We start from the raw sequence: 23989 nt of genomic DNA on the forward strand, positions 1-23989 counted from the left end.
TATCACATCCAACTTCAATGGTTTTGTTTGCCAAAATAATTTAAATTTGGCATTTTAAAATACTAAACTACAGTAACTGGTATTAATAATGTACCACCAGGATCTGAGATTTTGAAAGAAAATTCTTTAAGCAGCCATGGCTCTTTGTGTATCTTCATATATATATTTCATACGTAATCTATCTTCTCTGAGGTCAGCATCCAAATTCTCTTTCAGAACAAAAATGTGCACGTAGATCTGTGGTTCCTGTTGCGTTCTGCAAGCCAAGCTTCTAAATCCACTGAGGAAATAAATCACTTGAATGGTGTGCTGGGTGAGTGGCAGTATGGGAGCTGCTCATCAGAAGTCTCTGAATGTCCTGGCTCTTGGTGTAGCTCTGGATTGCGTGGCTGTGACATGCTATTTTGGGATGGTTTCAATTAGGTCTTGGGCTTTGAAGAGGTACTTAAATAGCACAGTGTTTTGGAATACATAACTAAGTTTGTTAGGGGGATACCCCCAACTGCGTACAGAGGAAGGAAGCTGAGTAATCCTGTGGTATGTGGAATGGGAGACATGAACTGATGGTCTTAATTTTACCGCAGGCTTACTGTGTTATCAAAGGCAAGTCACAAATACTTTCATTCTGCAGAGGCTTTGATTTTTATGGAATGACCTCAACACATGAGATGAAGTATGTTTGCGTGCATGGCTACTATCTGCATGTTGGGTAACAAAGCTTCATGTCTGAAGATGCTAAGCACAGATGTAGTGGTAAGGTAAAGAAAAGCTTCTGCCTTAATAAAATGGGGGAAAGCACCTGGTGTTCTAATGAGAAGTGCATGGGGTGGTAAGTACTTAACTTTTTTCTTCTTAATAGAAGGTAATGTAAAAAACAAAAATGCCAAACTTCCATCTATGCAATAAATCCTTTTATGTGTTCCAACAATACTTGGTTGCAAGGAAGTTCTTTTACCTAACAAAATTCTGTCAGTTTTATCATTATTAATGGCTTTAAGCAGAAGAACACTAAGAAGCTGAGAATAAGTTGGAGTCTTTATTCATGAGACCGTAGATTTTGTTGTTCACGGATACAGTTGTTGCGTGGGTGTTTCCAAAGCTTCAGTGTGAGTCCTTTGTTCTTGGTTAGTGGAGGTCCCTGCTTTTAGATCGCTACTCTGATAGTAAGTATCGCCATTCTAACTGAGGGGAAAAAAAATCAATCTTTCTTCCTCAGTTAAGGTGCTGGTGGGCTACCAGGGGCATTACAATTGAGATTTCATCCAAGTGCAACAACTTATTTGCACTTGACTGGGCATATCTTTTTTCTTTCTTCCAGAAAGACAGTAGGCAAGGTACAGGGACAAGGAGGCTTTCTGTGTTGACCAGTGAGGAGCTTTGAAGTGACACTCTTTGTACCCCTTGTAAATATATCAGTCACGGAGAGGAGTATTTTTAGTTCTTCAGCTAAATTCCCCCTGAGTCATTTGTCCCCATCTCTGCTACTCCTGGGGCATATGGTGGGAGAAGTTTTCGCTCACCCCTTCCAAGGGCAGAGGAATGATTGGGATGGAGCAAGAATTTAAAAACAGTTTCTCAAATGCTAAACCAAATAATAGGAGCGTATGGCATTTCTTTTTCTCAGTCAAATGTTTGAAAGCACATGGTAATGAAGCTAGTAGAAGCAGAACTTTTCTCTTCATGGTCTTGTAGCCAGAGTTCATCCTCTACCAGTGATGAATTAGGAAGTGTCACAGAGAATTGGTGCGCAAAGCTGTGCTGCAGGTCCTGGGTTTATTAACCCTTTGTTGCAGGAAGGGATATTTTGAGGTGTGAGTTCCACTGGCTATTACTATGGATGACGAGAAAAAAGCAATGAGATTTGAGCTGGCTATTACTTAATAGCTACCTTTAAGCGTTCCTGTGTGTAACCTTCACCAAAATACTATATTGATCAATTTCCTTGTTGCTCCCTAGGGACACGTATTTTTAATTTTTGTGTGTTGCTATTGCTCGTTTTAACATACAAACATGTGGAAATGTTCTGTGGCATGTTTTATGTTTGGTGGTGGTGGTTTTGGTTTATTTCAAAGTGAAATGTGTGTGTCAGACTCTCCTGATGTATTGCACAGGAATTCCTGTAATTTGCTGGAGCACAAAGCCATTCGTGAGAAAATGTTCTTCATACATGCAGAGAACAGAACTTATTCTGTGCAAGTAAAAAGCAGGAAAGTGAGGACTGGGTTAGAGAATAATCACTGAACTCAGGCTGCTGTGCGCATTTTCCAGGAAAATGGCCAAAGTAGTGCAAGTACAACAATTAAATATTCCTACAACAAGGAATTTATATGAAACTCCATTGTGGATGCAGGTCTGTAATGTTCAGGAATGTGTTTGATCACTTGTTGTGGCTGATGTTAAAAGAAAGCTGAAGGGCATGGTTGTGAACTTGAAACTCCACAGATGCAGCTCACAAAGGCCTCAACAGAGAAAGGCTGCAGATGTGTAAGTTCAGTGAAGAGGGGACTTCATCATGTGAACTTTATGACCAAGGACTGGCAGCTCTCTAGTGCCTAGCTCAATTTCTGGTTGCTAAAAAAGGAAAAAAATATGTACGTAGAAAGGTGTAAAGTTCTTTTCTGAGCATAAGATCAGCATAACCATGCTGATTCCTGCTGCCTCAGAAGGAGGTGTTTGTGCTTGATTGGCACTGTGGCACAGGGCAACCTTTAGCGGTGCCCTCCACATAAGAGGAGTTGTTTTGCCAGATGATTCATGGGTTGCCAGTGGAGCAGGATTTGTAAAGAATGTGTTGGAACTGTTTGTTAGCAGTGGAGGACGTGGGAAATTTTAAGGGAGAAAAAGTGAGAGGAAAAAATATTGCTGTTAATACAATTAAACTGCATAACTGGAAGTGGCTTTTGTTGTTGCTCTTCTATATGGAGGCACTGCTGGAAGCACACTGAGCCTCTGCTCAGGAAGCGTGGTGTTCTTCAAGGGTATCCATTAGGTACTGGTGCTTATCTTCAGAGAAATCTTGTCAAGCAAAATGATGGTCAGTCAGCAGATCTTATTTCTTGGAAAGAAGAGTTTACTGAGATGACACTCTTCATCCCTCCAATGAAACAAACCATGAATAATAGCTATGCTCCTGAGAAATGTGTAGCTTCTGGAATGCAGTAAATTAACAGAAGATTAAAAACACGAATGGGTGTGGGGGGGAGGTGTCTACCAGACAACTTTTTTTGAACCATTTTTTCTGAATTCTGCTTGCTTAGGTGGTTGTTGGTAGCTGTACTAATGACAGGACATCTCCTGAGTATAGACATTTGTAAAGTGAAGTGCATGATTATAAAAGGATTTTCAATCTACACAGAAGGATTCATAGGTTTGATGATATGAATGGTGATGGTGACACTTGCAGCTATTGCTTCTTAATGCTGTCTTTGGGAAGAGCCAAGTCTATTTAAATATGGATTGTGCAGCACTAGTATTTTTAAGTACAAATTCAAGTTTCAAGGCTCTGGTGTTTGAATAATCTGTGAAAGTAACAACCTGGGGTACCAAGAAGTAGTCCTGATGCATGTCCATCAGCAGTATAGGGTCTTCTCAAAAGGCTTCTAACAGTTATGAATAAAACTCCAAAAGGGGGAAATAATATTGTTTTTTTCTTATAATGGGATTTCTTTACATATGTTTCCTTCTGATACTTATTATGTAAATACGGTATTGCATTTTACTTTGGTTTTGCACATTAATTGTAAAATTTCATAATAAATTATATGAAGTGAAAAGTGCTGCAAACTTGGGTGTTAAATTCTTGGTAGTGAAGAAAAGAAAAGAGTGCAAATCTGGCGTACCAGCTCAGTAAACTTTTCGTTTGGGGACTGCATAAATCCTGAAAAATTGCTTCTGCTGTGCGATCCTTGCTAGCACTGCCAAGGATGAGATGTAAATATCCTTTTGCAGGGGCTTGCAGCACTCTGCATTCCTCTGGTTGTTGAGGGAAGCAAAACCATCCTCTCCTTGAGGTACAGTGCCGTTGGCATATAAGTTGGAAAGAAAAGCAGGGTCTGGGTGTTCTCTGGGTATCATATAGTCTGAATAATTTCTCTCTAACAGAGGCTGAAAATGCCATTGCTTGCCTCTCCTAATGAGTGGTGGTGGTGTACAAGGTGAGATGCAGTTTCGGGAATTGTATGTTTTGCTGTGTTAGCACTTTTTACCATGGGAAGAAACTGATGCATGCGAAGAATGAGGATGCTACTTCTGGGAATAAAACAGCTGAATTGAACGGTGACAGCAGAATCGATAGCCACAGTGTCAGGAATGAGAGGGCACTGGGAACAGGGTGCTGGCATCCTGGCCTTACGGGATGGTGAGTCCAATAGCCTAAGCACTCAGTTCTGGAGTCTGATTTAAAATTGATGTTAGATGGTACGTTCCACATGGTGTATTACATGGTATGTAGAAAAGTAGATAAGGACGGAGTTTTCATGACTTCACAGATAGGACTTAAATTTTTAAGCACTTATTATTTACAGTGAGCAGGCTTCTCTCCTGACAGAGGCCTGACATTACGGCTTTTTTGTATTCATGAATTCCTGAAATTATTTCAAGGAATGTTAGTTTCTTTTCTCACAGATGAGGAGGAATGTAAATATATTAACTCAGAGCAACCTTGAGATTTCTTTGGATTTTGGGGGACCTTCATAAGATAAGTCTTTAAACTGTCCCTCTTGAGATATATGCAGTTGTGAATTGCCTGCAGGTTTGTGGAGCGTTGATGGTGGATGGAGTGGTGTGTAATTCACTGCCTTTCTGTGCCGTGATCTCTGTGTAGGAGGATGAGAATTTTAAGCTGCAGCATTTAAATCAGACCTGTCATGCATATTTTGTTAATCCAAATACTATCTGGAGCTGAAACCTTGCATGCATTTTGAATCAAGACCTTTAAAAAGGAATGTTCAGCTATTATTTTTAAATGTGGATTTTCAAATAAGTTCAGGTATGTTTTAGTTTTTGTAGGGAGTGATGTACTGAACAACATGAACTTTGTTTTTACTCCATTCTGTTCCTTTCAAAAGCAAGAGAAGAGGAATTTAATAGTGTTGGTGCTGATTCTCAGACTGTGATGATGCTTATGCTGACAAGTTTAGAGTTGAAGCTTTTGCAATAGTATTAAATTAGATATTATTCTAAGATCTTTTCATGCTTAAAATTGAGCAGATTGACTTCATGAAATCATAGGATGGAATAGAAAGCATCGTCTTCTCGACTGTTTCCACTGAAGGTGTACGAATAAACAACCTATGTAGTTCGGATTAACTTCTCATTTTCAGTCTTCTATCTTTGAGTAAAGCCCACATCTTAATGATTCCTACGTATACATGTGAAATGGAAGTAGTAAATCTGTATGGGAATGTTTCATTTGGTTTTGTTTTTGTTGAACTGGCAGCTAAATTCTTAATCCTTTGGATATTTTAAATAATACAGCTTTGTTAGTCAAAGCACTTGAAAGCATTCTGATCCTTTTGATTCTTTCTTCCTGTTCAGAAATTAACTGTGTATAAATAGAATAATCCAGGCATGTTTTGTGCAGAATTTTAAGTTTGTTGGAATGAAGGTTTCTATACTCATTTCTTAAAAATACCCAAGATACTAGTGCTGTACAAAATAATCACCAAGTTTGGTGAATACGTGTGAATGAGATTTTTCACTCTTTGGAAAGGTGGAATAACTTGTTAAAGGCAGTTTCTAATCATGCATGTGTCCTTTTCATCTCTTTCCACTATATTACATGTATTTTTATAAAGTATTATTTGTCATTAGGCAGTTTTTTCCCTCAAATGAGTCCATTGCATGTACAGCTGATTTTTTTATTTATTTTTTTTCTTTAAAGTTCTCTTTCATTTTCACGTGGGATAGCAGTGGCATTTAGAGAACTGCTTAAATGATGCCTCAGGATAGAATGCTTTCCTGAAGGACCTTTGTCTTTCTCTTCTTTATCCCAATTCTCCTGTTCCTAAACTTGAGTTTGGAATTCAAACAGCTCTTTTGTAGCCTATTTCTCTGGTCATTTTAATTATCTTTCATACAGATTTCTTTGTGATCTTCAGTTAAATTTTTTTCTTGTATTGTCGGAAAAAAACTCTAACTAATGCAACATCTACCTCAGTCCATCCAACAGAATTATCTGTGTTCTTGAATTTTTACTAGTAATTTAAAATGATGTGGCACGAGAGCAATAAGTAAAATTGAGAGTATTACTTAAAAATACCCCATCAGTTGGTGCAACTATTCGACTATTTTATTTGCCAATTCAGTCAAAGTAGTCCCAACCGTATGTATGTATGTTTCAACTTGTTGATGCTAGAAGAGCATGTGTGACACTGAAATCTTGTAACTGCTCTAACATGACTGATTCTGAATTTTGTTTTCTATGCATCTGCTTTCTTGCCAGCTGTTTTATCCTCTTTTCATTTGTTCCACTCACAGATGGAATAAATTACTGGCATTAAGCAGAGTTCATCCAGACACCTCCTGGATGCATTTCTCTCATTACATTCTCATCTTTTCTTCTTGTCCTTTGTAAAGGTGGCTGTTACTGTTCTAGATCAACATCTTGATTGGTTAACTGTAGCGTAAGAAAAAAGTCATAAACGTGTGTGGGGTTTCTAGTTGTTTTTGCTTGTTTTTGTGTATGTGTGGTTTCCTTCTGAATAAACGTATGCCATTGAGCTACTCAACGTGTCCTTCTTTGACATTGGAAATTTCATTGGTCTTATTAGGAAACTGAGTACGTGAGCCTTGACGTCTGTGCTAAGTTAATTCATGTCTTGAAATGCTTACAGGACTTAGTTAAAGACTCAAGCATTTTATCCAGGGGGCTTTGTGTTGCTTCTTAGTGAAGTTCAAAGGGTGCATCTGCAAGATGACTGACTTCTGGTGACTACTGTAATGATCAAGGTGGAGGCAGAGGGTCTGTAATTACACAGAATTTATTGTATGAGTTGGAAGATGGTTTGTGAATACAACTTACTTTACGTATAAGCTGTTCTGTGTTGCATTTATCTTTTTCACTTTTAGGTATAGTTGTAAAGAGGAAACCTCTGAACATGGATTTTCTACAACTACCACCATCCTGTCAGCATACAGGATGATGCGCTGTTCAGGGCACTACATTGCAACCTGTCCTCAAGCTAAACAGATCACCATATTTTTACATGTTTAACTACAATTGATATAATTCATCTTGTTTTGAAATGCTGTTCTTTTATAAATAATTACTTCTTGTACCAGATTATGAGAGTACTCCGTGTGGGGGAAGAAGTGATGAGAAACTGTAGGTTTTGCAGATTGTCAACTGTTGACTTGACAAAATATTTTTGGTAGGTAAGACTGCTACCACATTTTCGGAAGCAGAGCTTATGTGCTGTTTATTAAGTAGAAAGTCCTACTTGTTTTCAAAAGTCCTCAAGATGTTGCAATACCTGTAGTCAGCCATTAAACATTCTGCAAATTCTCATCATCTGTAGAAAGTTAGATCTATTCCTTTGACTTACTCAGAAACAAATTCTGTTATCTCATCTGCATAACAGTAAAGCATTACTGCTAATTTTTTTTTTTTATCCTCTATTGTTCTACACTCATGTTCTAGTGAATTTCTAATATTTATTTTGATCCAAGAGCTGTTACCGATTTGAAACATAAGCATGCTCCATCAGGCAGTTTACATAGATCTGGACCGAGTCCAATAGAATTTATCTCCTTTCTCAAACCAGTTTCTTTTTTTAATGACTTGACTTGTGTTGGAAGAAGACTAGCTAAGGATATTTAGTGACGGTATTTCTTTTAGAAATGGAATTTCTGTTCAGTGGTGTTGAAATACACACCTTTTAAAAATTTCCAATTCACTCCTCTGGTGTCAATTTGTATGGATCCTGAGAAACGATACTGACTTTAAATCTCTTCATCCTACAGCATTTCATGTCATTTGCTGAGGAAGTAAAGGGTGAGTCAGCAAGTGCTGTCATCTTAGCAGAGCACTGTTGGAAGCAACAAAGGATGCGATGCTGAAAAATTATCCTGTGCATCAGAGGTGAAGGAGCAGTGTGTGAAATATGAAAGTGCAAGAGGGGAAAAAGCTGTCACAGGAGTTTGTGCTATAACTTTCCCGTCTCCTGGTTGTAGCATCTTAATAAGCTGTAGTGTTGTGGCTGACAGCTGGATACCTCACAGAAAATATCTGTCTGGTGGGCTAGAATGGAGAAGGCATTTTTTTTTTTTTTTTTTTTTTAAATGTCTTAGTAGATCTTGTTGTGAGTACAGCAATTTTGGGGTAGTCCAAGTCAGGATCTATAGGAGTAAGCAGTCTCTTATTAGATGCGCAGATATGACAGAGAAAGCAAACAAGGTTTCAGGCACACGAGTTTCCTTGAGTCCATGAAGGAGATTTTCTTGATTTTCTTTGAATCCATTGTTGTCATGTGCCAAAAACAAAGTTGTCTGTTCCTTTCCATTTTGTGTCACCTCATCTAATAACAGATACTGTCTTTCCCAGCGAATGTTACCTTGCTGAATTTCCAAATGAGAAGTTAGAAGGCACAAGCAAGAATTATAAAGAGTCAAATTTCAGACCTAAGCATCTTTGCTAGGAACAACACTCCTACTGTTTGTGGAAGTATGTTATTTCGTTATTTGCTGATAAAGCATGGTTGAAACAGTCCTGGAAGATGGAAAATTACTGCTTTTCAGTTTAAGAAGAAGGGTTTTTTTTTTTTTTTTTTTTTTTTTTTTTTTTTTTTTGAGTAGTGCAGAGTTTTAAATGTATTAAATGTTCACTCTGAACCTTAGAATCTTTTTTGCATGATCAGGATGCGTATTTTGCAAGAAACAAGCAATTTCAAAATATGTACCACGTGTCTTTATTCCCACTTCATAAGAATCAGCATGTAATTGCTTACCCCCGTCAGCCATGGCTGTCACTTTCCTGACCCTGCTAATCAGTCTGGAAGCAGGGTGCTCACAGATGATTTGGTTTGAACTGCAGCTCTGCAGCAGCTTGATCTTGCTCATAGGAGAGGATTGCCTTTTTTTTTTTTTTTTAAAAAAAAAAAAAAAAAAAAAGATAATGATATGGAAAATAGGGGGGTTATCTCAATATGGAAATTAAGCACAGTGACACATGCAGGTGAGGAAAACCATTATGTCTGTAAAATGGTTTTGAGATGAAAATCCTGTGCGTTTTGTAAGGAAGTGACTGAATATAATTTCACTGATAAAATGCAATGAAATACTCTCAAACTTTTCTCTGTTACAACCTGATGTTGAGAACTAAAGGAACTGTGAGATGTGTGCTTTGGGCCTTGTGTTTTAAGTACAGAAGCACGTTTAGGTTGCTGCAGAGGGTAAAATAAGACCACAGTGACATCTTCTTCCCCCCTGTACAGGAGAAAGCGTAGCTTATGGGAGAAATGAGACTTCTATCCTGAAATAGCTTCTGAAGCTAGCAGTGAATTTCTTTAAATAATAAATAAACCTTCAGTTTCTCATCTCAGGAGAGAGAGAGGTTTGTGCAAAGGTCAGAGCACCATCAAAGATTGTTTGTTTGTTTAAAGATGGCTGGCAAGTAGGCTGTTTGTTTGGGTATTTATATCCTTAGGAGCAAAATTCCAGTTATGTGGGTTCAGCTGTGCTAGTCAAAGAACAAAATACTTCCTTAAATGAAAGAAATGAATTTGTACGTTTTTCTTTGTAGATAGTTTTGGAAATGTTTGTATTTGGGTAGTTGGAAATGTTTGTATTTGTAGAGTTCCTGATAAGTCAGAATTGACATCTGCTGCCTCTTCCCAGGAGCTCCCTGAGGTTCCTGTGAGAAAATTCCTCTCTGCCCTCAAGGGTGGGTTGTCAGCAGTGCAGCTGAAGCTCTGGGGGGCCCTGGACACAGTATTTGGTGGCATGAGAGTACTGTGGTTCTTCAGGCTAGAAGAGCCATTATCTAGGGAAGAACAGTAATAGGTTTGCTAAAATGGGCTTTCATTAATAGATATGTCCTGCCTACTAAGGCAAAGAAATCAAAATTCTTAGCAAGCCATTAAAATAATAATAATAATAATTTGTCTAACCTATATTTATCCCTTTTAGCACAGTAAATCCGATGAGAAATTTTACCCTGAGTTCCTTGAATCAGAAGTGAAGCAGTGATTGCCATCCATTAGGTAATATGGGCACCAGACCTTAGCCTCCCTGTGGCTTCCAATTCTGTAAATATTATTACAGAGTGTCAATGGAGCAAAAAAAAAACCAACTCATTGATAAATCTGATATTTCCCTGCTCTTCTGAAAAGGCTTGCAAGAGTTTTTCTGCTTGCTAAAGCGAAGTTGGGCATGTGAAGAAGGTTCCTTATCCCCTAAAGAAAAAGTGTTGTCAGGTGAGGCAATTTCTTGCCCACCAGGCTGTTTTGAGAAACTCAGAGCCAGGAGTAATAGAAATAGGATGAAATACAGTAGTCTCTAAGTACAGTACTGCGTTTTCTACTAACAGAAGCTTTTTGGATGAACTAAGACTTCATGCATTGGCAACAATTGAGATAAAGGACAAAGCAGGTTAGTTGATGAAGTGTCTTTGAGCAGCAGATGTAATACAGCAGAGAGTGGCAAACAGGATTCCCAGATGAATCGAGGGAACTACGTTCAGTATAGAGAAATTAGGCCTTTTCTGGAAACCTGTGAATAATGTCATCACTTATGTTCAAGAAGATAAATTAGGACTGGAACAGATAGGATAATCTGGGGAATGGAAGCCTATTGTATCATCGTGTATTGGAAAAGCTTGGCTTATTATCCTAATAAAATGAAGTACAAGAGAGCATACGATTCCCTTCTTATGAATCCATCAGGAGACCAACGTGAGGAAGAGAAAATAATTACTTACCTAAAGAACATGTTAGCAGAAGAGCAAATGAGTATAAACTCTCCACGAATAATGCTTGGCTGCAAATTAGAAAATGCCTCTGATCTATTATGGCAATCAGCTTCTTAAATGACTTTCCAGTGAGAAGAGTAGGAGCAGAAATCCAAATAAATTTAAGGTGTAGTTTAGAAATTTGTGAAGGGGATTTTATTATTTGTTGTCTGATAGCAAAATATTAAAACAAACAATCTGGAGATGCTTAGAATTGTGAGCTGCTAATAAGTTTTGTTAAAGTATCAGTTGTTGATTGCTTTTTTAAGCTTTTGTGCCCACTTTTGAGGGGAGTGGGATTAAACAGAAAATGTGTATTGTGAATGCATTTTTCCGTAAAACGGAGCTGAAGTGTCTTGCTCTGCTTCTCCAAATGCCTTCTGCTGGTATCCAGGATACTGATTGATGGGCACTGCCTGTAAACATGGCACAAACTTAAGGGCAGTGATGCTGCTTGTTTCAAATGTTGACAGAAGTTCTTTTGGGTGCTGACAGAGCTGCGACTGTGAGTAGAGGTAGTTCCAGTGAAAATCCACTGCCGGAGTGCTTTCCACTTCCAAGTGGAAAATGCAGAAGCTGGAGACTGACTGGCTGAGCAGAATTCCTGTAAAATGTTCATGTTAAACTTCATAAATTCACATTTATTAAAAAAAAAAAAAAAAAAAGGAACCTAAAGCTGTGGCAGGGGAATCAAGTTGTCAACTTTTTCTTTGCATAATCTTACAGCAATTCCCTGCCTCTGACTTCAAGGGGAGCTGACAGTTGGTTAGTTCTGTCCCTTATATAAAAAGAACTCATTCGAAATACTGAGCCCAAGCCCTCCTGTACCCCCAGCAATGTCCCCAGGTGTTGACAGAGGGATAATAGTAACTCCTATAGGGATGTTGGGTAGAAGATGTGTACTGGGGACAGGATTGCTCCAGCTGCAGAGAGTTTTAAATCCTGGGTTCTCATTTTCAGCTGCTCAAATGAGTCAGACTACACTGGGAGTGTTGGAAATACCTATAGGAAATGCAAATAGGAACTTGGTATCTCGCAAATAACTGGCTCATCAGTGTAAATGGTGTCATGTTTAATTTATGGTAAGGTTTCTGAAGAACTTAATGTGACTTTTAAGGAAATAAATACAAATTATGAAATGCAGCTTTTAGCATACTCAAAAATAGACTGTTTATTCAGCAGAGAAAAAAGTTCATTTCAACTTTGTCAAGGTCTCCAGAGTCACAGTGTAATTTTTATAAATTTTGCTGCTGAAGTTCACGTTCTAGTAATATTATGTGTTGTTGTGCTCTTCATCTGATCAGTCCAGCAATATTTGCATTAATTTATGCTGTGAATCGTATACTGAAGTGAGACTGAGTTGGCTGCCTGTTGATCAGAGAGCAGTATACTCTTCTCACCACCCTTGGCTTGCATCCTCTGAGTGTCCCCTGAAATAAGTGGTTAGAGTACAAGTTCTTTCCTTGGTGTCTCTAGCAGTGTTTTTTTTGGCACAGGTTCTCTGATATTCATAAGGAAATTAATATTACTGGCTTTTTTTCTTCTTTCTTTTTTCTTTTTTTTCTATCCAGCTGCCTCTGGCCCTGTGAGCAGTGCTGAGTTTATCGTTCTAGCAGGGCGTTTTTCCCTGAAATTCCAGCTTGAACACTAGGGTTAGAGTCTGCTGCTTCAGGGAAGCGAGATGCTCAGACAGACTGGGAGACAGAGATGGAGCAGGACACATCAGTCATGTCTTGTTCAAGCAAAACACACAGCTAGGTGAAATAAACAAACAGACCAACTTCATATATTGCCTTTTTTCTTTTCATGTCCCATTTTCTTCATTATTCTGGAATAAGCATTTTTGGGATGTGTTTCTTGAACAGCTGGCTTTCCCTGTCTGTGGTTAACTGCTGCTGCTTTGTTTTGGACCGTGCAGTCTGTGCTGGTGATCTTTGGGTAGTGGAAGTGTAATAACTGCCTGAGGTACTCAGACTTGAGCAAGTAACAGCTCCCTGTTGGCTGGTCCATATAAATGAATAGCCCAAAAAGCTTAGCTATGCTCCATCAGTAGCTTGCGCACAGAAGCTCAAATGTGCCTTCTGTGATTTCTCACAGTGCAAACACAGAGGGAAGAAGGGCATCACGAGCATCCTGAACAGGGTTTTTACTCTTCAGACTTTGCAGATTGTTCCTGGTATACAACAGACTTTAAAAACTGTATGTGGAGTGATTCCCTGAAATTATCAAAGGCAAGAAGGCAACTGGCTTACTGCCTGATTGTAATGACTTAATACTTCAAAGAGGATGTTGTTTTATATTAAAATTATAATTGCCTAGAATATCCAGTACTTATATAAGACTACAGAAGGTTTTTTTTTTTTTTTTTCACATGGTTGTGCTTTGTGTAAGAAACAAAAACAACAACAACAAAAAAACAGGTGGAGAAAAGGCATGTATATCTTTATTAATATAACAGTGGTCATTATAGTGATTTAATTATTGCATTATTACATTAATAATGCTTTAGCAGTCATTATAATAATTTCACAATTTAACTCGAGGCTGGGGGGAAGGTTAACTGAAGTGCACTGCGTTGCTGCCCCTGCCAGACAGTGCTGAGTATTCAGCGAGGGTTCTGCAAGTGGCTGAATGTGTTCTCGCATCCCTGACATGGCTGGATGTGTGTGGCAGCTGAGAGCTCTGTGAAGAGATGCTGTTTCAGACCTCTGCAAGGGTCAAACCATCACTTGTAGGTGTTTCTTCATGGGTGCAAACTGTGTGTGCTGAAACCACAGTGTAAAGGTCATGGCTTGCCAGCAGCTGTTCACAAGGGCGTGCTGATGATTTCATCATGCAAAAGATGCCTTGCAGCATAGGTCTGTATTAACTGTTTGCTGAGAGTTAACTAGGTGCTGCAATACATGCGTTTTCCTTCTCACTTCAATGCAATGTGCAGTAGAAACTGATAGTGCTAGAGTATGTGCAGCCCAAGTCTCAATAAAGAACAAATTAGTAGTAGCAGAAGAGCATCTATTTTCAGTGTTGCTAGGACTCAAATACTAGTTGTCTCTAATTTATAAAGACCATTTTGTCACTTCTAATCTCTCACATACCCTTGCAGTTGACAGATCCTTTTCTCTGTGGAGAAAATAAGTTGATTGAAATAGGTTAGAAAAATGAATAGTTCTCATTCTGTATACCATGTCAACAAGGCAAATAAACTTCTTCCTCCTCTTATTTTTCACTGTATTCTGTGAAAACATATTAAGATTATTTAGATTTATATGGATAGATATTACAGCTTTTTCATATTTACTTTGACTCTGAAATGTGGGATTTTGCCTTCAGGGATTAGTTATTTATCTTATGAGTAGCTGTGGAATTGAGCAGACCTAGAGAAGGTGAGGTTGCTATAACTGTATTTCAGAAGTGTGACTTTCATTTTTCTGTGTTTCAGTTTTGGGGCATATGTGATCTTAGAGCTTTATGGGAGAAAATGGAATAGCAAGAACAGTCTTTTTTTCCTCCCAGTGTAACTTCAGTGCAGTCAGTTCTCCATTTGTGCGTGTAGTAATTTGCAGACTAATGTTGTCAGCAGCTGAAGCTGTGAGCTGTGCTGAGTCTGGCCCTGTACCCAAGCTGTAAAATCCTTCTGGAATTGGAGCTGCAACGGACCATTATGTAGATATAGCCTGTATCATTTCCATAGAGGCATGGTGCAAGACAGTACAGCTCCGGTATGGCTGGCAATTATGTCGAGTCAATAAGCCTTGGTGGGGCTGATCTGATTCTTTGTAGCGTGTCCCAAAGCACTCCTAATGTACAGATCTTCTGTCTGCTGGCCTGTTCCAGCTCCCACTTGGATGTTGCAGAGGTGGCGTGTTTGTTGCGATATACTTTTACAGGGAGAGTTCCTAAGTAATACATGATTTCTGAACTGTGGTTTTCAATTTGTTTGAAGGCAGTTTTGATCATATGCCCAAGCTGCAAGTAAATAAGTTTAAAACAAACAAACAAAAAAAAACACACACACAAAAGTTTGTGATCAAATATCTGATTGCTGGTTTTCACTCATACACCTAGTTATGCACCTGCATAAGCTGTTAAATCTTGGTAACCTCAGTTGTCCCTGAGGAGGCATCTCCCAATGCTTATTTTGTGCCATGTGTTTGCAAATCAAGTACACCTACACTTCTCTAGGAAGAGCGTGAGATGCAGCCTACACAGAGAAGCGGGAAGATACTCAGTTGCAGAGAAGTTGGGAGGAAAAGCAGATGACTCTTAGAGACTTAGGTCTTATATTTTCTACTAACCTCATTCTTTCTTGTGAAGTGTGCCCAGAGGTAGTGCGTAGTCTTACTGCTGCACAAACAAATGCTTCTGACTCCATGCTCTGCAAAGCAGAGTCATCATCTAACCTTGCCTGGGAAAAGTGTCCAACTGCATGCAGGTATGCTGGCCCTTCTGCTTGACCCTTCCAGATGGACAAAGAGCTGAAGTTGTCCCTTGGTATAGAGCAAATCATACCAGCTTTCTATAGAGTTGTGGTCATTGTCTTGGAAGAATTCAGTGCTTGCCTTCTGTGCAAAAGGGGCTATGGGGGAAAGAAGGGTGCTGGTGGTCACTGCCAGGTGACAAAACGGTAAAATCATCTGCATGTGTGTTCTTATACCACTGCCAGAGTTGTACTGAGGGAGTGAAATTGTGAATGCTTTCTTGGAAAGCTCTAATTTGAAGGAGTTAAAATCAGTTTTTCTGTGACTGCTTTCAGTAGCCTCTTACCATGTGCTTAGCCTCACGTGGAAAATATCTGGGTGTTGTGAGATGGCTGGACATGTAATGGTGCTGTCAGAATAGGGCATTTGAGCAGCCTGCTGCAGTAGGTACGGGGAACTCATTGAAAGCCAGAGGGGATTAGATGCGGTAAACCTGGTGTAACTGAGAGAAGGATCTAGTATTATTTCTCAGCAAAACTCATGTGGCTTGTGAACGCGGCCTTCGATCACAAACTGAAATGCAGAGGCTTTAATTAAGGGCAGATGCAAAAGTTTCACAAAGGATAATGATTCGGTCTTTTGAATGCTTGGCAGTATGTGTGGATGTGACACTGCTGTGAATGACCAAAAGAAGTGTTCTTTAGATAAAGCTGCTTTATATGATGAAAAAGGACAGGTAATTAAAGCTGAATTTAGCATTTATGCCTAGAGAAATTTGACACTTAGATATGTCTTTAAGAACGCTAGAAACTATAAGATACAGTTTTTTTAAAAAAATGTATATGTGAAATGAGCATCCACTTCAGCACACTAGTGTTTTTCCCGGTGTTATAAGCTGTGATATATACACCAGTTATGCTGTTTTACAAAGTAAATCACTTGTATAAATACTCGTAAATGATATGAATTTGACTTAGGTTACAAGTTGTATTTCTTGCTTGATTTTTGATCTCTTCATACATCTCTTGTCTCCCAAGGTAAGATTAGAACATGTTACTCCGGGGAAGTTCAGTCTTTCCCGTTTCTGAATATACGCAGCATTCAAAGCTTTGTGTTTTGCTCAGAAAAACCTAAAACACATAATGAAAAAACAGAAGTTGTAATAGAATAATGGATGTCTGAGATTAAAGTCAAAAAAAGGGAAGTTCAAAATGATAAATGGATAATGAAGAGAGACTGTACTCTTTCTCCAAAGAAACCAGAAAATGTTGTGGTTAAATTATTAATAAAATGTTATTCAATTATACACGCATACATATTTGCCTTTATAATCAGCTCTTAAATATAGAAAAATATAAGGGAAAAATATATGGGCACTTCTCTCATTATAGGAAAGTGACAACAAAATTAATGATTGGCTTGCCTTTTTTCTCTCCTTTCAGGTCCGCACCAGTGTCCTACCTGATCACAAGGAGCCCAGAGCAGATGTTGGAGTAAGCAATTTTTTTCATTGATGAATTTTTTTCACCTCATCAGCAGACATATTCACCAAACAAGAGATAAGACATTCTGCCTAAACAGGAGCTGGCAAGCTAGTTTTTGTTTGTTGGTTTGTTTGTTTTTTAATAGCACAAGTTGGGTTAAAAAGAGTCAAGGCAGGAGTTAACAGGCTTGGGGATTGCTGTCACCCCATTCATTTATTTATTGAAAACCATTTTCAGCTGAAATTTACCTGAGGCAAACACAACTATCTAGACTTCTTGCTACTGTCATGCAAGTAGCAAGATCTGGATTGAGAGCATGGAGTTACATTATTTCAATGAGGCTTTCTCGTTTTCATGTGCAGAGTATAAATAGTTCTGCTGTAGGAGTTGCCTTTGGGTTCAGATGAAGAAATGGCACTGATGGTAGATAGTGAGTTCAATTTTCTATGTGTGTCTGGGCTGGTTTTGGCAAAGGTATTGGGATATCTTTCCTGTATCTTAGGGTAGAGCTTCCCAAGTAATATGGAGGCTGCATGGGACAGCAAAACATTAGTCCTGTTACAGCTGAATAAAAGACTAAACAAGATCTGGGATTTGGAAAATATTAATCTAAGGTTCTGACTTGCCTGCATTACCAGGGCTTCCTTGGCATAGTTTCCAGCATTTCAGCTAGTGTTTGAAAAATCTGTAACCTGTCAGTGTTCAATCTTAATGAAATAATCAATGTCTTCCATCTTTTCCTACACCTATTATAGGGACTTTTCTCTTTGGCTAGGCAGGATTATTCACCAAACTAGTCAAGGCTCATATCCTCACATTTATAATCCTAAGTACTCTACTAGCAAAATTACAGAGGAACATTGCTCTGTAATTAGCATTACAGCAGCCATTCTATTTTAAGTCTAATTTTAAAGCCTTTCCAAGTTACACATGCGAAGTTTGATTGGTTTGTAGACTGCCAGTTCAGGCCCTAGGGTATACCATCTATCTCTAAATCAGTTCAGAGAAAGTAATATCCAGCATCATTTGAAATTAGAACCCTTAAACATAAACATGGCTGTCTGCATTTAGGTCATGGGATCATTCTCAATAGTATTTAATTTTGCAAATAATTCCTAATTGCATTGTCAGGTTAAGAAAGTTTTATTCTAAATGAGCATAAGAATATGAAACAAGCGAGTTAGTGGAAGTTTTTAAGCTCATAAAATTATTCACTTTTAATTTTAAGCCCCTGAAGAACTACATGCGACGCTCAGAGATGGTTAGTGGGTACAGTGACCAAAGCTTCCAGATCATAGATAAGAGCTGTGTCATCACCTCTTAGCCCTGATCATGTGGGGACTCATACTTTGGGTTCTGAAATGGATGTATAGTTCTATTTTACTGCAGAGAGAAGCCCCAAGCCTGTATCAGTTTCGTTCTAAATATCCCTCTCCCTCTTTCCAAATGATAACGTTGTGGCTGCGAGCACTCAGCTGCTTTGAAATATCCAATAAAGGCTGCTATGTAGTTGTGCTGCAGAATATATTCTCTTTGGAATAAGAAGGATGTTCTCTTGTAATGTGAATAACCTGAGCTAACCATGCCCTTGCAGAGTTTGTGTTAAAAAAATAAAAAAATAAAAAAATAAAAAAGCTGTCATGTTGACTGATCTAAAGGAAGATGTTTGTGTGTTCACTCTAGCAAGTGTGCATCTCAGCGTGAGTCACACCTAGACAAGTACATGCTTCACTTTGGCAGTGAAAACTAACCATCATCTTTGCTTGTATGACTGTTGTTTTTCTCTGGGTATTTCATACAGGCTTTTTTGTTTCCTTACTTCCTGTTCAGTACTTCCCAAATCTGCTGCTTTCCCAGGCTTCCCTAGACTCTCAGCTTGCATCTTTTTTTCTTCTGCTGCCTAAGTGCCAACCAAAACACAGGAAATCAATTATCTATTTTTAAGCCTGCATTTTTGTTAGGAATGAGCCATAGCGGATAACTTAGCTTACCAAGTTGAAGACCAGTGTTGTGGCTTACCTAAATTGAGGATTATGATTTGAACTGTACATTTTATATACACAAAAACCTATCTTGCTGTAGACATTTATTGCCCGTATGCAAGTATACAATATCCAGCTGGCCTTCCTGAAAGAAAGCAGCTGCAGGTTTGTTTGTTTTCTTTTGTTTTACCAAAAGATGTTGTTTCTTAGTAGCTACAAATTCTGTTCTCTTTTTCTCCAAAGGTAGCAGTTGTTTTTTGCATGCATCATGTTGATTTCACATGAACACAACTTCATTCTGCTTGAATTTGGATACCTAAGACTATATATAATTTACCATGGAATTTTATTTTGATTGCAATTCCAACAGTAGAGTAAAATCAGCATAACATAATAAACACAAATTTTGTTTCTTAATATTCTCTTGCAAAAATTCAGTATAACCTTATGATCTTAATATTATTTGCTGTGAATAGGTTATAATTAGTTGTATATTCAAAAAAAAATTATGCCTAGAAGGTGGCTGTGGACAGTTTTTCCCATTTTTCCCAAGGCAAGATGAATACTGTTGGACAAACTGACCAAATGAGACTTCAGCAATATGCAGTGAAGTATGAGCAGAGAATGAAAAGTAATAAAGGAAAAGATGAGTGTTTTCCTCCTTGCACTGTATTCCTGATGGTGTGTGAAGGTGATTTTGATGCAAGGAATAGATATAGTGTAGTAGCTTAACTTATCTTTAGAAATTCTAATTGCATTAGCACATTTCTCTATACTCATATTGCAATGAATAGGTTCACCCTAGAATGGAAACAAATGCTGCTGTAAACTACAGCAATACAACATTTCTGTTGATAACCTTGCCCTGAACTCTGTGTAAAAGTAGCTTCATAGCCAAATACATCTGCACTTGGAACATATAGATGCTAGTGCCTTGGGAAAAAAACATAGCAAGAACAACATTGGTAAAACACTGAAAATTTATCATTCCTTGTAATGTAGAAATATGAAATACAGGAATAAAGAAAGAAGATGCAAAATGCAAATGCTGATACTGAATGAAAACTTTACTGGAGCTGTACACTTTGCAGCCTGTTATTTTTAAGGTTGTCAGACAGGTCTTAACAAAAGAGAGAGGTTCCTTCCCATAAAACCAGTATTGAACAACTTAATGATGATAGCATTACAGATGCATACCACATTTCTACCAGATAATGTGTCAAACTAGTATGTTGGAATGTAGTATTTTTTCTAGGTAGCAAGTAAGATTTCAAGGCGCATGGCCAAAAAAATAACAAAACTTCAAAAATCAATTAATCTTGTCTTTTCTGCTTTGTTTTGTAGCGAAGCTTCCTGGGCTGTGCAACTTTTAGAGTAGGAGACTTGGTGAAGTCAAAGGAGCAACAGCTGACCCTTACCCTCAGGTAAGCGTTTTTATCTGTAGTAAACCATTTCAGGTTAATAATCCCATGGCATCTGTTGATTCCTGCTTGACTGTGTTTGAAACTCCATATTACCTTAGGTATATTAGATATCAACTTGAAGTGCTTCTGTTTATGCCATACACAAAGTCAAAATGAAATACCAATTATTTAAGCTGGAGTTTGCCGCGTGTCAGATTAGAGAAGGTTAGTAATTCTGTGGTATAACCTATGGAAGAATTGCAGGGAACTTGAGGTAGTGGGTTTGTTTCCAAGTCTCTTATTAGAAAGGAGTGTAAGGTTCTCAGTTTCATTTCGTGTGTGTCTTAAAGAATTAATATTGTACACTTGGCTGGTTTGGCTGTGAAGCATACTTAAAAAGCATACTTAAAGACAGTGGACATAATGAGTTAAGACTTCTCTCGTGAAATCAATGCTGTCTCCTAACATCATCATTACATGCAGCCCAACTCAGATGTCAGTGGGGTTCAATGTACAACTCTGTTCAGTGACACAGGGCACAGATCTGTAGGAGAGTCAGGTACAGTGTTTGAAATCTAGTTTTGTGCTGAACAGGTATTTCTTAAAGCTCTGCACTGAAGAGTTCAGTTTTTACCTCTGATACTGATTTATGGCTGTAAGATAAATCAAGATATGAATCAAGATATAAATCAAAACCATTTTAAGGCTAGAGGACACATTTTAGATTGTGATTTTTCTTAATAAATTCACTGGACTGTGTAAAATGCAGAGATGGTGTTGAGCTGATTTTTGCAAACCCGCTGGAGGTTTATTTGGGATTACTAAGTATGGCAGAGCTAAAACTTGCAGAGCTAGTGCCCAAACTATGTTTCTACATGAGCAAAATATTCAGAGTGAGAAGTTCTGACAAGGAAAACTGCAACATGTGCTAGAAGATGATCTGGCATCTTTTGGTGTATGTTCTGCCTGGGATAACGCACATGGGTACTGTTTAGAAAAAAGAAAGGTTCATCCTGCATGCATGAGTTGAACATCAAGCAAGCCTTGATTTGGCTGGGAGTCTAAATTATGACCTGTTCAGTGATGATGATGTACTTCCATTATCTCAAGGACACTACATTTTTTTGAAGGGAAACCTGTTGAAATATTTTGTTTTTATTACCATAGCAGCCTTCAAACTGTAATAGCAGTTTTTCTACTATAACAGTAGTAATCACATACATGTATATAGTTTAGAGGCAAAGTTAACAAAAACCCTTTATTTTAGTTTGACCCAAACACAGTAACTGCCATGATTATCAATAGGATAACTTTGTTTTCTAAAGTAGAAAACAGGATCAGATAAAATGTCAATTTACTACTCTCTATGGAAATGTTTGGGTACATAAATCCAAGTTCATTTGTAAGAGTGTATTCTTACAGAATTTCAAATTCTCAGTTTTGGGGGGACAAATTTTCCTTGCCTCTGTAGTTGGTATATCGAAACCTTGATCTGAAAGAACGCCTTGGACAGGAGCCATAATAAGTGACTATGCAGTCAAATGTAAAGTCAAAAGAATGTAAAATTTCAGGAAGCTGAGAGCATTGTATAGTCTACCCACCTAATATGCAAACCAAAAGTTCAGATAACTAATGAACAATAAATGACAGCTTGCCAGCCTAGTTTCAATTGAACCTCTGAGCCTTTTCAGGTTTGCTTTTAATTAATATTTTGTCTTGTTTGTCCACTTTGTGCAGCTAATACTAAAAGACAAATGTTATAACAACTCTAATTTTGTGGATATATTATGTGATAGTCTTTAGTTGGTTTAATTTATTTATGTTAAAAAAAATATTCCTAACCTTTTAAATGTTGGATTGTTTCCTGGTTATGACAATTCAACAGCACAAAAGATGCAAATCATCTGCCTCTCTTTGATGGCATTTTATCCAGAGCAGTTTAGTAACCAGAACTTGTTTTTCTCCCATTGTTCTCTTGTATTCGTATCCGTTAGCAGGATGGGAGATATACAGAGGGCCTTGTCAGGGAATGCAATTTTATTTAATTTTTGTTGATATACTTTGGATGGGAGTTTGCCAGGAGTGCCTGTGATTTAGCATTGCTACTTTGTTAGATCTGATATATAGATTTGAGAATCTGGAAATAACTGTGTCCTGTAGATATTGGTCTAATTAGAGAAGCTGGTTATATTTTGACTATTTTTATTCCTTTTTAGTGTCATACTCATTTATTGTGTCTTGCATTTGACTTTCTGTGGTACAATGTTAACAATATAGAAGTGTTTTTAAAGGAATATTCTTGTATTTTGGCAATTATTTTGTGGAGGCTTTTCGTGGAGGGCTGGCAGAGATCTATAATTCTATATAAGAAATCATAGAATCATATAGGATATATTTATATACACGACGTGTGTTATATATATATTTATTTCTATATATAACATAATTGTGTGGTGGTGCGTGTGGTGTAGGTTGTTTTGTGCTGTTGGGGTGGGGTGTATGGCCTTTTGTATAGGGCTAGTGATTAGTACATCCGTTAGCTGCTTCCCATGTGGTGGTAGTTTGTCCTGTTTCCAGGAAGGTCAATTTTAGCTCAGGTGATTTGGGTATGATTTCCAGTAAATTAATATGTAAGAAGCAGCAAGCTTGGCAAAAGATGATAGTGCTCTTTTATGTTCTGTGAAATTAAGGTCCATCTGTCTGAGATGTTCCTCGTAGTAGGCAGTGTGAAAGGAGAAGTAGGCCACTTCACTGTGAAATTGGGGTAATTCTTTCCGTTCCTGTAAGCAGAGCCTTATAACAATGATTTCAACTCTACAAAGCCAAGAACTGGGATGGGGTACATCAGTTACACAAATTATCTGAGCAAATGTGGCCACGGATGTCTGTCAGTCCTGTATTCTCTGGCCTTTCCTTACATACATGACTGATTGTACCTTTTTGGAGGTTCTTTTTTGTCTATGCCGTGGTAGCTTTCAAAAGTTCCAAACCTTTCAATGGTGTGCAAGTTGAAATCATTAAAACAAGGGGCAGCGTAGTCTTGTTCTCCATACCCCCACCGGCCACTTTTCTCACTTGTCTGCTGAAAGGATCGGCATCCAGGCTTCTGGGTTTTCTGTTGAATTAATGAAAGTATTGATCCAGCAGATGTGTAGAAGTATCTTGTGCTTTGTTGTTCGTTCAGAACTCTTTTTTGGTTGCAATTGTGTTTGTCAGGCAATCAAAATGTTTGTTTATTCTGTGTTGCTTTGACCTCTTGGACAATGTCTATTTGTCTTTCAGTCTGCTTTATTTTAGCTGTTGTATTTTCATTAATCTTGGGCAGGACTAAACCCATTTCCTTTCAATAAAGGAGATAAGCTGTCTGTTTCTTGAAAAGTTGGGCAAGATAATCCTGACACACCATTTAAAAGAGAAAAACAAAGTACTCCAAGCTTTTCCTCCTCCTCCTCATAACACTGCCCCTCAAACACCCTGTAGTTCAGTGGGCCAGCAGACATGTAACTACACTTGAAGAGGAGTTACATTCACCATGTAGGATTAACGAAGTAAGGTTTGAAAGCAGCGCTGTTATTTTTGCAGTGGTTTAAATATATATAACTTCCTTGGGAAATAATTACTATAGAATATGATATATTTAGCTGCTTTTCTCTATTAAAATTCAGTATGAGTCTGTCTGCAACTACCTGGTCTCCTTTGTCACGTCATCCACCCCAGGAAGCAGACTCGACTTTTATAAGCCAGGCAAATCTCCCAG

General features: G+C 38.1%; 1 protein-coding gene across 5 annotated transcripts in view; it reads left to right on the forward strand.

The window, feature by feature from the left end:
• The window catches only part of INPP4B (inositol polyphosphate-4-phosphatase type II B), a 292595-nt gene that overhangs the window by 155116 nt on the left and 113490 nt on the right, over positions 1–23989 (forward strand). For all 5 annotated transcript variants that reach the window (XM_032186552.1, XM_032186554.1, XM_032186553.1 and 2 more), the window contains 2 exons: positions 16806–16856; positions 20174–20253. In XM_032186552.1, the coding sequence (XP_032042443.1) occupies positions 16806–16856; positions 20174–20253 (131 nt within the window). The remainder of the gene's footprint in view (positions 1–16805; positions 16857–20173; positions 20254–23989) is intronic.

This window comes from Aythya fuligula, chromosome 4 (assembly GCF_009819795.1).
Source record: "Aythya fuligula isolate bAytFul2 chromosome 4, bAytFul2.pri, whole genome shotgun sequence".
Lineage (NCBI taxonomy): Eukaryota > Metazoa > Chordata > Aves > Anseriformes > Anatidae > Aythya > Aythya fuligula.